This window comes from Rutidosis leptorrhynchoides, chromosome 5, assembly GCF_046630445.1.
Source record: "Rutidosis leptorrhynchoides isolate AG116_Rl617_1_P2 chromosome 5, CSIRO_AGI_Rlap_v1, whole genome shotgun sequence".
In the NCBI taxonomy this organism is placed as follows: domain Eukaryota; kingdom Viridiplantae; phylum Streptophyta; class Magnoliopsida; order Asterales; family Asteraceae; genus Rutidosis; species Rutidosis leptorrhynchoides.
The window spans coordinates 461419370-461437059 of NC_092337.1; the positions used below are offsets into that span (position 1 = coordinate 461419370).

At 32.2% G+C, this 17690-nt stretch overlaps 1 protein-coding gene across 1 annotated transcript; it reads left to right on the forward strand.

Moving 5' to 3' along the window:
- Positions 1-15260: 15260 nt before the first annotated feature.
- On the forward strand, positions 15261-17310 carry LOC139847778 (uncharacterized). The gene is made up of 8 exons (XM_071837500.1): positions 15261-15545; positions 15654-15800; positions 15964-16061; positions 16161-16233; positions 16332-16392; positions 16480-16565; positions 16683-16772; positions 17009-17310. Exons 1-8 carry the CDS (start codon positions 15435-15437, stop codon positions 17069-17071), a joined length of 729 nt encoding a protein of 242 aa, XP_071693601.1. The 5' UTR covers positions 15261-15434; the 3' UTR covers positions 17072-17310.
- Positions 17311-17690: the final 380 nt, after the last annotated feature.

A 17690-nucleotide genomic window follows, 5' to 3' on the forward strand; every position in this document is an offset into this window, starting at 1 on the left:
GCTAAGATATGAAGTAGCAGATACGCTAAGATATGAATTTTGTCTATACACTATTCATGCAGTCAATGCAGTAAAACGTGTCTAGACTAAGAATGATAAGCAAGTGATTCTCTAAGAATGATAAGCAGGTAATTTTTGATACAAAATGATAAGCAAAACTTTTTACATGCAGACACGGTCGAAGTCCAGACTCACTAATGCATCCTAATGACTTATCAGTTAGACACACTAATGCAGACATGGTTCGCTAAGACCACCGCTCTGATACCAACTGTGATGACCCGTCCTAATCCATTCGAACGAAGTCCATATCGATTATAAACGATTCACAACAGTTGATTACATCGCGAGGTACTTGACCTCTATATGATACATTTTACAAACATTGCATTCGTTTTTTGAAAAGACAATGTTTAATTACATCAAAAGTTGACGGCATGCATACCATGTCATAATATATCCAATTTATAAATGACTTTATAATAATCTTGATGAACTCAACGACTCGAATGCAACGTCTTTTGAAATATGTCATGATTGACTCCAAGTAATATCTCTAATATGAGCAAATGCACAGCGGAAGATTTCTTTCAAACCTGAGAATAAACATGCTTTCAAGTGTCAACCAAAAGGTTGGTGAGTTCATTAGTTTAACATAAATAATCATTTCCATCATTTTAATAGACCACAAGATTTTCATTTCACATAAATATTCGTCCCATACATAGAGACAAAAACATCATTCATATGGATTGAACACCTGGTAACCGACATTCACAATATGCATATAAGAATAACCCCATCATTCTGGGATCCTCCTTCCGACATGATATTAATTCCGAAGTACTAAAGCATCCGGTACTTTGGATGGGGCTCGTTGGGCCCGGTAGATCTATCTTTAGGATTCGCGTCAATTAGGGTGTCTGTTCCCTAATTCTTAGATTACCAGACTAGAAAGGGGCATATTCGGTTTAATAATCCAACCATAGAATGTAATTTCGATCACTTGTGTCTATTTCGTAAAGCATTTATAAAAACAGCGCATGTATTCTCAGTCCCAAAAATATATATTGTAAAAGCATTTAAAAGGGAGCAAATGAAACTCACCTAATGTATTTTGTAGTAAAAATACATATGACTATATTAAATAATGCAGGGTTGGCCTCGGATTCACGAACCTATATCATTTATATATATATATTAATACATATAATGATAATCGAACAGATATATATATATTATTAGTGATTTCAATTATTATATTATATCATGTGTTTTATTAATAACTTAATTAGATACATTTATTTTTATATAGATAATTATCATTTATTATTAAAGTATTAATATGGTTAGGTTTTATGTCATAATATATTTTTATATAGAAAATCTTTATTTGATATATTGATAATAATACTAATAAAAATAATGATAAAAATAATACTAATTATGATAAAAATTATGATAATTCTAATAATAATAAATGTGATGCTTTTAATAATAAAAATGATAGTTTAAATAAAATGTTATTTTCAATAATAATACTAATAAAAATGATAAATAATAAAATTTACTTTTAGTAATAAGGATCATAATAAAAATAATAAATGATACATAATACTTACATTGGTAATAATAATACTAATAATTATTATAATACAAGTAATAATAACACTAATAATAAGAATAATACTTTGGTAATGAAAACTACCTTGTGAAATTTTTCTAAAAAATAATTGCCCGAGCTAAGACTCGAACCCGCAACCTCTTAGTTAACACAAATACCTTGAACCATGGATCTGTCTGTAACTTTTCTGATTTAATACCTAAGCTCTATCTATTTAATCCATTTCATTTCTGTTTCATCTTCTAGCCCGTTTTAGAAATTAATAGCTCAGTCCCCGAATTCATTAATAAGCCCAACCGGAACCTTAGACGTCGGCCCAACTTCGGCCCAACAGATCCATACTTCATAAGGCAGTTTTTAAATTAAATAAAAAATTTTGCAGGTTCCTAGTTTCGAACCCATGACCTCTTGTTTAACTCCAACACTCCAAACCCCTCAGCTATTCCTTCAGTACTGACTTTATTCCCAAATTAAACTATATAACTTATGTATATATCGATCAGTTTTTCTTCTTCTTCATTTAAAATTAAACGTCATCACTCCTCATCATTTTCTCATTTTATTTTTGCTATTCACGAATCATCATCATATCTTAATCATCACTTCATCATCTTCAAATCATAATCATATCATAATCATAATCATAATATCATTAATATCATCATTATTTAAATCGCTAAACTTCATCTAAAAACATATTACCTTCATCGATTCATCTTCAATCATCATTATCACTGTTGCATCATCTTCGTTACCTCACTTGTAGGATAAAACGGAAATAGGGACTGCAGCTCGTGATCCATGTATCATCATGTTCTCATCAATACTTACTTCAACCACAATTATCTCGATCATAATCATTACGATCATCGTCCTTAATCTTCATCATTTTTATTTACGGTTCTTATCAACGTAAAAAAAATGGTTTTGTTCTTCGACTTTCAAACAAAATGATTATAAACAGAAAAAGGTTAACTGCAGCAGTAGTAGGGTAATAGTGGTGGAGTGGTGGTGGTCTAGTGATGAAGGAGGTGGCAGAGGTGCTCGAAGAGAAAAATATAGATATATAAAAGCAACTACCCGTTGACGGTTATGGGTGGTTGGTCAGTGGTTGTGATGGTGGAGATGACCGGAGGTGGTGGTGGTTGTTGCAGGTGGCGACCGTCAGCTGCAAAAAGAATAGGACAGCGGGTGGAGGTGATGGTTGATGTTTGCAGACGTAAAAGAAGAAGAAGGAAACAAGGTGGTGTGTGAATGGTGATTCAAGGTAGTGAAGTGGTGGTTGATGGTGGTGGACGGTCGTAGCATACGGTGGTGATAGGGTGTCGTCGGATGGAGGCAGTTTGTGATGTGCCCATGGTGGTGGTGACGGCCTTGGTGATCCTCGGCAACCAAGAAAGGAGTAGAGAAAGAGAATGGGTGTGGTGGTTTGTGAATCTCCTAAAGTGCATATGTATATGCTGTATGTATAGTTATAATATATGTGATGACCCAGAAATTTCGACTAAATTTAAACTTAATCTTTGTATGATTAACATTTCCGACACGATAAGCAAAGTCTGTAAAACTGAATCTCAAAATTTTTGAATTACTTTTATATATTTAAATACCTTCGGTTGTTTTCGACGATTCGCGAACAATTATATGTAAAAAGATACATATATACTATAACATGAAAAGGTAACAATGTATTAATTGTTTGATACCGTACATTAAACTTATTGGTTTAAATATCTATTTTAATGTATATGATAAATTTAAATATTTATTATTAAAATTTATTTATAAATAACGTCCAATGTGTATTTAAAAACTGATTTATGTATATTAAAAAGATATATACATATATATAATAAACGATAGTAACATTCGTTTATTGATTCAATTGATATTTAGATAAGTTAACTAAAGCGTTTAAGATGAACCAGTTAAACACTAATTTGCTACAGTGTTTTCAAATTGCCACATTACTCAAAATGCTACAGTGTTTTCGAAAATCACTATTTGCTACAGTGAAATTGACTTTGCTACAGCAAATAACGAGATGATGATTTATAGAAGTAAATGATCAAAATACTCGAAAGTTTAAGATATACTATGAGTGGTATAGTTTATGGATAACTTAAGGCTATATTTTGACAAAGGTACGTGTCACGAAACGTAAAATGCAAGTTTTCTCAGCGTACGAAAGGACATTCGAAAAACCAGAACCGGGACATAAGTCGAGTGATGACGTACGACTTATCGGAACAAAAATTACAAGTCAACTATGCACGTGAATTTAATATAATATATAATTAATTATTTAAATTATATATATTATATTAATATTTAATTATGTCGACGAGCTAAATTACAAAACAATGTGAGCTGTCCCTGGTCCTCATGCGAGTCGCATGGCCAGAAGGCCATTTCCATGCGAGTCGCATGACTCCAGATTTCAGGCCAAGTGCTATAAATTCTCGAGTTTTGGCCAGATAAATCACACACACATATATATTATTTTTACTCCGTATTTATTTATTTTATTATTATTATTATTATTATTATTATTATTATTATTAATAAGATTATTATTAATCTTATTATTTTTATTATTAGTGTTATTATTTTTGCAATACAAAAATAATAATGTACATAAAATATTACGACGGAGTGCTGTCCAAGTAATTTTCAAAATGAGTTTTCGAGCAAGCTAGAGCTAAGGAAATTATGGGTTATTGCCAAGGAGGTTATGGGTAATGTTCGGGGGTATTTTTTTGTGAATCAAACCTCGTGTTTATCATCTCCGATGCGTCTACGTGCTTTCCTGCAATATTGTATATCAATATTAAACAGTGAGTTTCATATGATCCCTTTTTCAAATTATATTTTTGGGCTGAGAATACATGCAAATGCTTTATTAACCGATATACAATATTTATATGCGTGAGTTTCATTACTCCCTTTTTATATATATTTTTGGGACTGAGAATACATGCGCTGTTTTATAAAATGAATACAAAAACTAAAACTGATTTGAGTGAGTTTCATATGATCCCTTTTACTCTCTACATTTTTGGGCTGAGAATACATGCAAATGCTTTATTAACCGATATACAATATTTATATGTGTGAGTTTCATTTGCTCCCTTTTTAATTGCTTTTGCAATATATATTTTTGGGCTGAGAATACATGCACTTTATTTTAAACGCAATGGATACAAGTACATACTAAATTCTACACCGAGTTTGAACCGAAAATCCCTTAGCTTTGGTAACTAGTAACTGCCGGTTATAAGAACTGGTGGGCGCGAGTAGTTATATATGGATCCATAGGGCTTGACATCCCCGTCCGAGCTAGAGCACTAGCCTTTTAACGGACGTATGCTATTTGAGAAGCGTACACGTTGGTTTGCGTGTATTATTAAGATGATTATACAAAGGGTACAAATTATATAAGCATTAAAGTTTAGTTACCAGGGTGCTCAATTTTGTAGAACCGATTGATAAACGTTTCGGATGAAATAACTGAAATCTTGTGATCCACCTTTTATGTAGAACCGATTGATAAACGTTTCGGATGAAACAACTGAAATCTTGTGATTCACCTTTTATTTAAAACATAATGATAAACGTTTTGAATAAAACAACTGAACTTTTGTAATCCACATTGATTTACGGATTATGTGTAATATTAAAACTATGAACTCACCAACCTTTGTGTTGACACTTGAAGCATGTTTATTCTCAGGTTTCTAGAAGTCTTTCGCTGTTTGCTCATACGTGATACAAGTTATGTGCTTGGAGTCATACATGCTATATACAAGAAACTTGCATTCGTCAAACCATTACCATGTATCTTATTTTGACTGTATTGTCAACAGATGTATTATTGTAAACCATTTAAATGGTGATTGTCTATACATAGGAATCATCAGATGTAAAAAAAAATTGGAATTTATATATTCATTTATGAAATACCTTTTCAAACGAATGCAATGTTACAAAACGTATCACATAGAGGTCAAATACCTCGCAATGAAATCAATGAATGACGTGTTCGTCCATATGGATTTGGAGCGATCGTCACAATATATTCACTATCTATTATTTGATAGTGAAGTGGAACAGAAAGGCAAAATTATAACACTAATTTAATTACTATAATAATAATAATTAACTATTAAATGAAGAATTTAGAACATGTGAAGATTTAGTAGCCGCCCTATTTTGTATTAATATACCGACAGTTTTTCACGGATAATATATCGTGTCTATTGCTAAACAGTTAACGTATAAAAGTGTTCATAAAAATCCCAAATTTTTAGCTTAAATATATTTAATTATTTCAGTCATTTACTGTTTAAAACCTGATCAAAAAGGTTCGATAATTATTTATTTTCTGTTCCGATTTATATGTACGGAGTACTAATATTTAAACTTAAAAAGGTAAAAATAATTTTAACAAATCTAAAATCTTCGTAATCGATTTACAGTTCAACTTTTATTTCAATCCTTCATGAACATGTATTATATCGATATTTAAACTAATAAAACGTCAACCGAGTGTTACAGACATTTACTAATTAAGCTCGAAATCATTTATTTTTAATATATTCTCTTTCTATATATAAATAGTTTTAAAATAGCAAGTTTAATTACTAAAACAAATATATTATATATTTTTAAACAACTAAATTTAATATAACGTTATATATTTACAAGATATTTTTATATACATTATTATATATATATCTATATATTTATAAATATAGTTTCCATTACATAGCTTATTATTTTACATATTTATTTCCAACAATTAAGTCATATAATATTTCAAATAATATTTCAAATTATCATAAATATATATATATATATATATATATATATATATATATATATATATATATATATATATATATATATATATATATATATATATATATATATATATATATATATATATATATACATACATTTAAATATACATGTATCTATTTACAAATAGTTGTTCGTGAATCGTCGGGAATAATCAAAGATCAAATGAATTCATAAAAATAGTTTGACAATTCTTGAGACTCAACTTTACAAACTTTGCTTATCGTGTCGAAATCATATTAAGATTTGGTTTAAATTTGGCCGAAAATCCTCGGGTCGTCACAGGATGTTGGTATCTTTTTATGCTGTATTATAATAAACCATTACGAAGATTCCAAGTCCTTAAGCCAAATTTCAAAATTTTTGCAAAAGAAACCCTTTTCGAAAGAGTATTTTTGAAAACCTAAAACGTTCGTCAATAAAAATAAGGCTTAAGTAAGGTGGAATTCTTTTTAGATTGAAATCTCTAATAGAGCATTGCATGACTAAGGCGTTATCGACCAAAATTGATTATGGTGAGGCACCCCAAATAAGACCGGCATTCATCTTTAATGCTTCACTATTTTCCGTTGAGAGTACCGATGTCTGTGCTCAGAATCAGAACTTGCTTTAGATCTACATCTCCAAGCAACGAAACGTGGTTCGGTTGTAATCAAAATAGCTACCCATTTGTCAAACATAAACCTTCCACACCTCCACTACTTCTACTCCACCACCACATCCATATCACCTTTACTATTTCTCGAAAAACCCAGAAAATGAGATTCCTTCCGAAAACCCGATGTTATAAACCTCTCAAGTATCATGGCAAAGATCTTGAAAAAGTTTACCGGCAAAAAGTTTCTCGAGATGAAGTCTCAAAAAAAATAAATAAATAAATAAATAAATAAATAACTTCAAGTTCTGAAAAAAGGAGCAGAACTAAATGAGAGAAATGCCGAAGAAAACTCGACCGAAAATGATTATCAAATGAAGAAAAAGTTCAAAAGTGCTTCTCAAAATACTTCAGCACTCCTATCTATCCGAATAAAAGTCTGTATAAAGACTACATTACCCGTTATCTCACTCTTCAAAAACAACTTCACTACCACTCCAAAATTCCTTTCCCATCATTGACAAATGACCTATAAAGCTGAGATTACTACCGTTCTCGCATTAGCAGCAAGGATTTGAATCTTTATCAAGCCTATGACAATGGGTGCAGCATGACTGGCTATGAGCGTGCTTCATTTCTTAGATCTATAGGGAACCCTAAACACTTGAGTGATTTGAGTGACCCGTGAAAGCTAGCCTATGTCATGTAACCTCCTCGCATGCTTGCAGAGATAATTTCAAATCTTAACATAGATGACTCACATTATCTTTTTGCTCTTATAATAAAAGCAAACCGCTTAGGCTATTAGAAAAGAAACACCAAAAAGATTCTTAAGAATGAGAGTTTGCTTGAGGACAAGCAAAGTCTAAGTGTGGGATATTTGATATCGGCTAAAAAGTCACGTTTTCACCCCGGTATTAAGGCCCAAAAACAAGAAAGATTCGAACTTTATCGGCAAAATATCCACTTCGTCAGTTAGAATTGAAGAACAAGTAATTACGAAGGCGGTGCAAAAAGAATCAAGAGAATCGGAGCTAAAACGAAGATTCTAGAGCGAAAACGGTGAAAGACAAGAAATCAAGTTACGATCCAGGGAATCCAGGCTGACCAGCACACCATACGGCTTTCCATACGGCCTGCCACTATGGATACGGCTTGCCAGATACCTGCCACCAGGTGCCTTCACCATACGGCCTGCCAACCATACGGCCTGCCAAATACGCCCCACCATACGGCCTGTCAAGCGTATTTTGGCATTTTCCTAGTCTATTTAATGGGTCTTTGTCATTCATTCCAACACACACTTAAATTCACTTCTTTCTCTCTCTTGTACAATATTAGTCATACTTTCAAGGCCTTCTCACCTCCGAGCGGGAAATTAAGTACCCGGAGGCGAACGCTGAAGATTGTATTAGGAGCGGTCTGGAGTCTTGAAGTTGTCACTTTTGTATTCAGAACTCGTTTAATCTACTGGTACCTCTATCCTTTATCTTATATAATGTTTTATTATATTGTTGCCATGATTAGCGAGTAGTTATCTTTAGTGTAAACTATGATGAGTAGTTATCTTTAGTGTAAACTATGATGTAAGCAGTTATAATGCCAGAATAATATTATGGTTTGTGTATGCTGTTGAAATGCTTTCCGATTATGCTTTAAACTCAATCACTTTTCCAACTAATAGAACGTAGTTATAGGCTCTGTTATTGGGAAGTCGTGAACCCCGATTCAGAGTACACTATCTGTGTCACCCCTTGGTAAGAGAAGTCTATCAGATACAACGTAAGATCGACTGAGGCACACCGGTTGTAGTAAGTCTATCAAGCTTTGGATTCCGAATGAGGACTCTTTCGTAGTGAAACATCTGACTAGACCCTTAGTACATTGTTGGTCCCAGACCATGCTAGTGTAGTCACCAAGCATATAAACTTCGTACGTGCACGCTGAAGCACAACGGTTGTTGTAAGCTGTAAATCTGCTAAGTAAGGCCATGGAACACGGTTAGTGTTGACCAGTACACTGCACCATAACGCGGTCTCAAGCATTGCACCCCGCTTGAGGGATTCTTAGTTAATTAAGGAACTGTTTGTTTAGACACATAAAGGATTGGACCGTTAGGATAACCGAACGTGTTCATGGAAGTCATTTTGACTTGGTCATGGTGTTCTTTATGGTTGAACTCTTTTTAAGGGCCTAACTATCTTTTACCAATCATTAACGAAAGCATTGAAGCACATCACGTCTCTCGGATATGGTAAACCATGTATTCTATTATGCTTAAGAAAGTTTAGACCATTTTGAAATGTTAATACGTCACCCAACCGAGTCGCTCAATTGGATGAGCCGTCTAAACGTGTATGCCTGTAGTCAGACTGCCAGGCGTCGGGGGTAAGGGACGTTGCTGTCTATTCAGAATCTTCAAGCCTAACGCAGTACCCAGTGACATGTCTTATGACAGGGGCGTTTAGGACCAGTGTAATGGATACAAGGCCTCTGCCTATTCATGAGCCAGCATTCCATAATCTCGGCAGAATAACTGATGAAGTCATAGTATGCGCTTACTTTAACCTTATCTGAATTACAAATTTTATCGCATTTACTTTATCTATCTTAAACTAGAAAATCCAAAAATAAATATTTACTACTCCCTAACTATCTTAGGCTAAAATATAGGTTCGATGTTACTGATATCTCAAAAATACGACTCTAGGTCATACTTTCCTTACTCATAAGGAGTAGTAAGATTTAGGCCCCGCTAAATATAAATTTAAAACTGTACCCTCTCCCACGAGTGGCTGATCCTGGCAAGCCGCGGCCTAACGACACCGCGCAAATAAAAACCATCTGTTTCGGCCATATCAGTCCTGCTACTATTCGAACTTCAAAACCCATTTGTTGTTGATGAACCGAGACCTATAACCACCATCATCGCCGAACAACCACCCTACCATCATCTTCGTTTCTTTGGTACAAACCCAAATCGAGAACCACCTTTATTGAACCCACCTTTGATTACCACCTTCCATCACCACTTCAAACCCACTTCATCGACAACCACCTCCTTCACCATCGACCTCCACTCTCACCACCTTGTAAACAACCACACCACCGCCACATTTAACTGCTACGGCTGTGTTGTTTTCAACATCACCACCACCAAGAACCAACGACCACCATTATAAGCAAATCATCACTCATGTCACCTACTGCAATTGTTAGCATGTTTCTTTTTCGATCAAACCACCCCCATCACAAACCAAAACCCCATAACTACTGCTGTCTTTCTTTCTTTGTTTCTGTCGTGAGAAACCACAACAAAACCACAAAGGACTGCTCAAGCTGCTGCAACCAGTCGCCATCACCAACCAATTTTTTTTTTCTGTTTCGGTTAACACACACCCATCCACCAACGACTTAAAACCATAACCACCACCACCTAAAACCATCACTAACACCACCAACAAATCGTGTAACTGCAGCTGCTATACTTGTTGTTCCTACCACTGCTACTACAGCAACTATATATTTGTGTTTCTGTTTAATAATCGAACCCAAACCCATTGAATAAATGCTGCAATTCGCTGTAGCTGCTACTTGTTAATTTCTGTTTCCATTTAAATCACAAACATACCACTCAAACCAATACCATCGAATACACCATCGACTGTGTTGTAGATGATGATGATTGTAAACATGATAATGATCGATGATAAACCGAAGACCCCACTTATTGGTTCCTGTTCGCAGTTAACCTACTAAATTCACGAAACAGTTTTTGGACATTAAATCGATATTGGGCTGACAAATTAGCTAGGCCACTTAATCATTTAATGGTTCTACAGCTTAGGCCAAGACAGACGGATATTAGGGTTAAAAGAATTTTAGGAAGTAATAATTCAGAAAAGAAACAACAGATCATTGGTTAGGGGTGTTTGCGAGGAACGAGAGGTCTCGGGTTCGAGCATGGGCAGTGGCGTTTTATTTTTAAAGCTCCTTTCTTCAAAGGTTGTACTCTTTTATTATTATTATTATTATTATTATTATTATTATTATTATTATTATTATTATTATTATTATTATTATTATTATTATTATTAGGATTATTATTGTTATTGTTATTATTATTATTATTATTATTATTATTATTATTATTATTATTATTATTATTATTATTATTATTATTATTATTATAAGTATTATTGTTATTAATATCATTATTAATATCATTATTAGTAAAAGTATTATTATTATAGTTATTATTATTACTACTATTATTATTACCATCCTTATATTATTATTCTATGGTTGGATTATCGAATCGAATATGCCCCTTTTTAGCTTGGTAGCCTAAGAACTAGGTAACGGAAATGGCCCCTAATTGACGCGAATCCTAAAGATAGATCTATGGGCCTAACAAACCCCATTCTGGAATTTGGAATGCTTTAGTACTTCGATTTTATCATGTCCGATGAGAGTCCCAGAATGATGGGGATATTCTATATGCATCTTGTTAATGTCGGTTACCAGGTGTTCAATCCATATGAATGATTATTATCTCTATGCAGTTTGCGAAATGCCTGATATGAGATGTATATTTATGAAAAAATGAAATCTTGTGGTCTATTAGAATTATGGAAATGATCGATTATGATAAACTAATGAACTCACCAAGCTTTTGGTTGACACTTTAAAGCATGTTTATTCTCAGGTATGAAAGAAATCTTCCGCTGTGCATTTGCTCATTTTAAAGATATTACATGGAGTCGTTCATGACATATTTAGAACAGTACCTCGCAATGGGACCATATGTTGAAGACTTCGTCCAGGTGGATTAGGACGGATTTTGACATTACGTACGTAACATAACATACTTGTCATATGAATAAGCATTCCACGAAGATTACATTCTTGAAGACTTTCAAGTATGTTCTACGAGTTGTAAACATTTCATGTCTTCTGGCCACTTGACCTAGTATGCCAGGTCATTGGTGGACTTACATTCGGCCACCCTACCGGAATCTTTATGATTCCGATACGAGTTATCCACGACTAACGTCGGAGGTTTGAATCTCGTTTATCCTTAAACTTATCATCGCACTCAAGTATAGGTTAACTCTAATCATGTAAAAATATGCTTGACCATTGTATAATGCAACAATTTAATACAATAACAACAAAACATATTGATTCTTATAACTCTAATCATGAAAAGGTACCTTATTGATTCTTCACATACTTCAATAACAACAAAACGAAAATAAAGACTAAACATATTCTTTTCTTGCATAATATAATATAATCGTAAGAGATACCAAAATGTAAGGCCGGCATTATTAATAAACATAAATAAATTTCGGCCTGCTTAGCCACGTACATCAAACTAACACAATATCGATCAATTAATTTTATTCCTTTCAATACTTCCCTAAATAAGCCTTAAATAAATAAAAGAATTCAACCCAATATAGAAAATATAAGTGATAATGCACAATCAATTTTTATTCACACATAACTAAATATATTTTAAAGTAATTGTTCCTTGATTACGATTATCTCCAACTACCTAGCGACCAGCATGTTCCAACTTGTAGAACATTTTTTCAAAACTATTATATATAGCATACAGGGGCGTCTTCGAAAATGTGCAAAGTATGCGGTCGCGCATGACACGAAAATTTTAAAGGGCCCAAATATGCCTAGTTCGGCTTCATTCTTCACAAAAAGTTCGGGATAATCGACCAACAAAATCTTTTGACAAATTCACTCCACATGATCATCTTCAAGGTTTTAGCAACCAACAAAATTTTACTCAAAATTTATAATCGCAACAACAATTTCCAACACAAAAACAATTTCTACAAAATCTAAAACAATTTTCACAAATTGCGCAATCACAGTTTATTCCGTTTAAATATTCTTTTAGGCAATAATTTACAGGACCACAACCACTTGTACAAGATGAAGAGTATAAAAAATTCTTGACGAAACGCAACACAATGCAATACGAATAAGAAATAATCATAGGGGAAAAAAGGAAAATGGTTGCAAAAGAATCACAAAACAAAAGGTTGTGGATACCAAAAGAAAAAGTTTCGTCGGAATTATGTTGGATTGATGCCTCGAAGGATAGCAGTTCACTGTAACTCACAAAAAGCGGGACTTATTAGGGTATAGTACGTGACAAGTTCAAGATAATGATTTTAGCTGTGCACGATGAGATAATGATTTTAGCTGTGCACGATGAGACGATTAAATAGCCGACAAATGGCGTCATATGGATAAAGCGTGCAATGATTTCAACGACGATGGAAGTCGTATAATTATTTACATATAATGTTGACGATATTGTGTGCAAGAGACAAGTTATCAAAGATGAAGAAGAATATTGTCGAAAGATACAAAGATTGAATATTTTGGTAATTTATTATGTGCTTACGTTTTAATTTTTAGGACTTTAAAGTTATTGTAACTTTCTACTAATAGGATTTTCAAATTATTGTAATTCTTTATTCTTAATACTTATAAATTATTGGAATTTTTATTCTGGTAATATATTATATTTTTAATATGTGTTTTATTTTCTAAACATGAGTTATTAGTTATTTAATTAAACAAATTAAAAAATTGTCGCGCGTTGCTGCGGACAACCGTTTATAGTAATATATAATTAATATATGGTTTAACTATATATTTTATTAATTATAAAAATGTATCCGCAAACTGTAAATTAATATAATAATATATAATTTAATATTCTATAAAATATTCATAAATAATATTATAATGTTAATAATTTTTTTTATAATTATATTTCAATAAAATACATTATAAATGGTTTTTAATATATGACCATTTATGTATATAAAATATTATCAATATTTTTATTAAATTAATTTATTGTTTAAAACAATATTTATTATGACCATTTAAAATAATTTTATAATATTAATATAATATATAGTATCATTAATATAATTGTAACATGTATCGTTGTTAATATTTAAATAATATTATATTCTAATATAATATATATTTTAGATAATGAAATATGTATATTAAATTAAATTTAAAAATCTAATAAATCAGTTAATAGATGGAAATAACTGATAGACTGATACGTGGCAGGAAAAAAGGAATTCACACGTGACAGGAATTATAGAGGAGTTGACACGTAAGAAGTCAAAATGTTTTGGCTACGTCACAGGCCATTTTTGTGTACCCTAGGTGTTCAAATCGCTCTCTCCTCCTTTGAAATTTTTAATTCTTCTATCTAATTTTCATCCCCCTTGCAGATTATGATCCTTAAAGTATTATTTTTCTTTTTTACCTTTTAATTTCTCCCTTCAAATTTTCATTTTTCTCATTTGTAAATTTCTCCTCTCAATTTTTAATTGCATTTTTTTTTATCTTCAATTGTTTTTGAAAATTTTAAATTTTTAAATTTTTTTTTTTATCTTCAATTGTTTTTGAGAAATTTAAATTTTATTGTTGCTTACACGATGAAACTAAAACAAACAAAAATAGATTACTATGACATAATGGAATTAATATGTACGAAAAACATATAAAATAAGAGTAGTACATAAAATATTATTCTTAACATTCGGTTTTAATACAACTTTTCAAGGGCTTATGTTTGGTGTTTTATCGATTATAAGTCAATTGAAATTAAAATGATTCCAACGAACGAGATCATAATCTACGCGTTAGTATTCAATACTAACGTTTTCGATAAAAATGTTATCAGTAATAAAGAACTTTTTATTGTATTTGTATTATACATTTCATAAGTACTATCAATACTAACGTTATCGACTACTAAATTATACAAATGCCGTGCAACACACGGGCTCATAAAACTAATAGATATATATACACTAAATTGTCCGAAATTTTTTTTTTAAGAAAAAAAGAAAAATGTAAAATGTGAAATGATTATGACACCCAAAATGAACTGTATTTTTCGGGTTGATAATATTGATAATAATAATAATAATGATAATTAATATAAATAACTTGGAAGATAATAGTAATTTGATTATTTTTATTTTATATATTTAATCTTTTTACCAAAAAATAGAATTTAGAATCAATCTGAACAACTAGATCGAACCTCGATCTATTTATTTTAGAAATCTGAGCGCCATTAAATTATTGGATTTGATCACTATGAGAAACATACTTTAAAAGGTTGAAGCACTTTGTTAAAGGAAGCCGATAACATTTTGTCAGCCCAACCCAAACGTTTTTAGTAGGACCAGATAAGGGAGTCCAATATTAGAATTAAGCAAACGTTGCAACATTTTGTGAACGGATAAAACTTGTAATCAGGAGCATTCACCACCACCGTTCATTATGGCCATTACTCTTACTCTCGGTATAACCACCGCCGCGTTTACCTCCGTCTGTATCAATCGTATCAGAACTTCCCCCAACATTAGAACCAAAATTCGCTGTATAGGATGGGTATGGATGCATTTAACATTCACAATTAAAATTCAAAATGCTTTTATTCAGTAATATGTGGATTTTTATTTACTGTAATTAATACCTATGTGGATTATGTAAAGGAAGGATCCAGAAGGTATATTAGGGCCACCAAGCACAGGTCACTTGGCCAGGCGTGAATTTCAGAGACGACTCGAGAGAGACGCTGACGCTCGTGAAGATTTTCAACGTCAACTTCAAGAAGAAAAGGAACGTCGTCGTCTTTTGCGTTTGGTAAATCTTTTGATTTCAATGTCTATGGCGTGTTTTATGGTTTTATATTATTAGCTATGTTTGGTTAATTGTTAATGTACATGTAATTTAGGATTTGTAGAACTGTGTGACAATTGGTTTGATAAATATGTACTATATATCTTTTATTGTTAATAAATTATAGTCTCGGCGTGTTCCCGAAAGTCACACAGAGTTGGTTGAATATTTTCTTGATACTGAAGCACAAGAGCTTGAATTGGAGATTGCCAGAATGAGGCTTAAGTAACTTATATTATTTCATATTTTCATAGCAGAATTTTTAATGATACCTTATTTTGAAGCAGTAATTAATTTAATTTAATTTAATGTTGAAATTTTCAGGTTAACGGATGAATTTTTTAATCACTTAAAGTCTGAACTGGGACAGCTACGGTTTGCTGTTCAAAAAACCGAGGTTTGTTTTCTGGTTTACTCTATGATTCAATTAGATTGAGTTCAGATTAATTAGTTAGTTGTTTATCGTAATGTGAGTACCAATGATCGCAATTGTAGGATATGGAGGATAGAGTGATTGAGTTAGAAGCATTACAAAAAGCACTTGTTGAAGGAATCCGTTAGTACTTCTGTAATTACATTTTTAACACTCGTTTCTTAAATCCCGGTTGTTTTTGATATCTGTCTTTTATTTTATGATTTGCAGAAGCGTATGATAAACTGCAAGGTAACATAGTGAAGGCAAAAGAAAACCTAAACAAAATATTCACGTCAAAGGATGTGAAAGCAACTGTACGTGACTTGTAAATAAGCTAATTAAGCATAACTTGCTTATTTTCTTTAAAGAGTAATTCATTCATCTGACCGTTACTAAAGTAATACTACTTGTATTATTCTCTTATTAAACAGTTGATGGATATGGTAGAAAAGAATGAGATCAACAAGTCTTTATTGGCACTTCTTGATGAAAACATAGCAAGTGCTCGCAGCAGTAATCAAGTAAGTGATGTTACTAAAGTAGTAAATGACTAGATGTAAATAATCAGTAATCAATTAGTTACACATGCCAATTAATTAATGTAGTTATACAATATGTCTAACCATTATATGATATCCTCACCTTGTAGCAGAATCACATATAGATACTTACCTTGTTCATTGAAAATAACTAGTCATATATAAGTGTTCATATTTCTTACTGATGCAGATTTTTTCTTTTCATTTTCATCTTGCAGGTAGAAGCTGCAGACTACATGGAAAAGGTTCGTGGGGCTGTTCGTAAGTACTATACTGTCTAGTGTTGAGGTCGAATATACACTCTGCATTCTTGTCTATATGCTGTCATTATGTAACATTTATCAGTTCTTTTAAGTTCTGACACAACATAGTGTTCATAGAGTGATTTTGAAATTACAAGGATACTATTGTTAAGCCTACTGTAGATTTGCAGACGAAATTGAAGTATGTGACTCCATCTGTTAATGTTAGGAGTGGCCTAAATTTTGATAATCATAAGCAAATCACCATCTACCAAATACTGCTTTGCTATAGTGTCTTTGTTTATATGGTATGACTCTGTAACTAGTAATGTAGAGAAGAACTGCTATATTTGAAGGATGTGTAAGATTTTGTTTACCAACTTATGACTGAAGATTACAACAACAACAATACCCAATCTCACGAAAGTGAGGTTAAGATAGAAGATTAAGCCAAATAAATATCAATTATATTCAACCTAGACATGGTAGCAAAAATCGGAAAAAATCGGCGCGGCGAGAACTCGAAAACTCAATCCTGGCGAGAACTCATTTTGTGAATCGGCAAAAATCGGTCAAGGCGTAATTTATCTATCAACGGCTGATTTCTCGGAAAAATCGGTCAACTTCTCGGTCAAATCGGTCAACTTCTCGAAAAAAT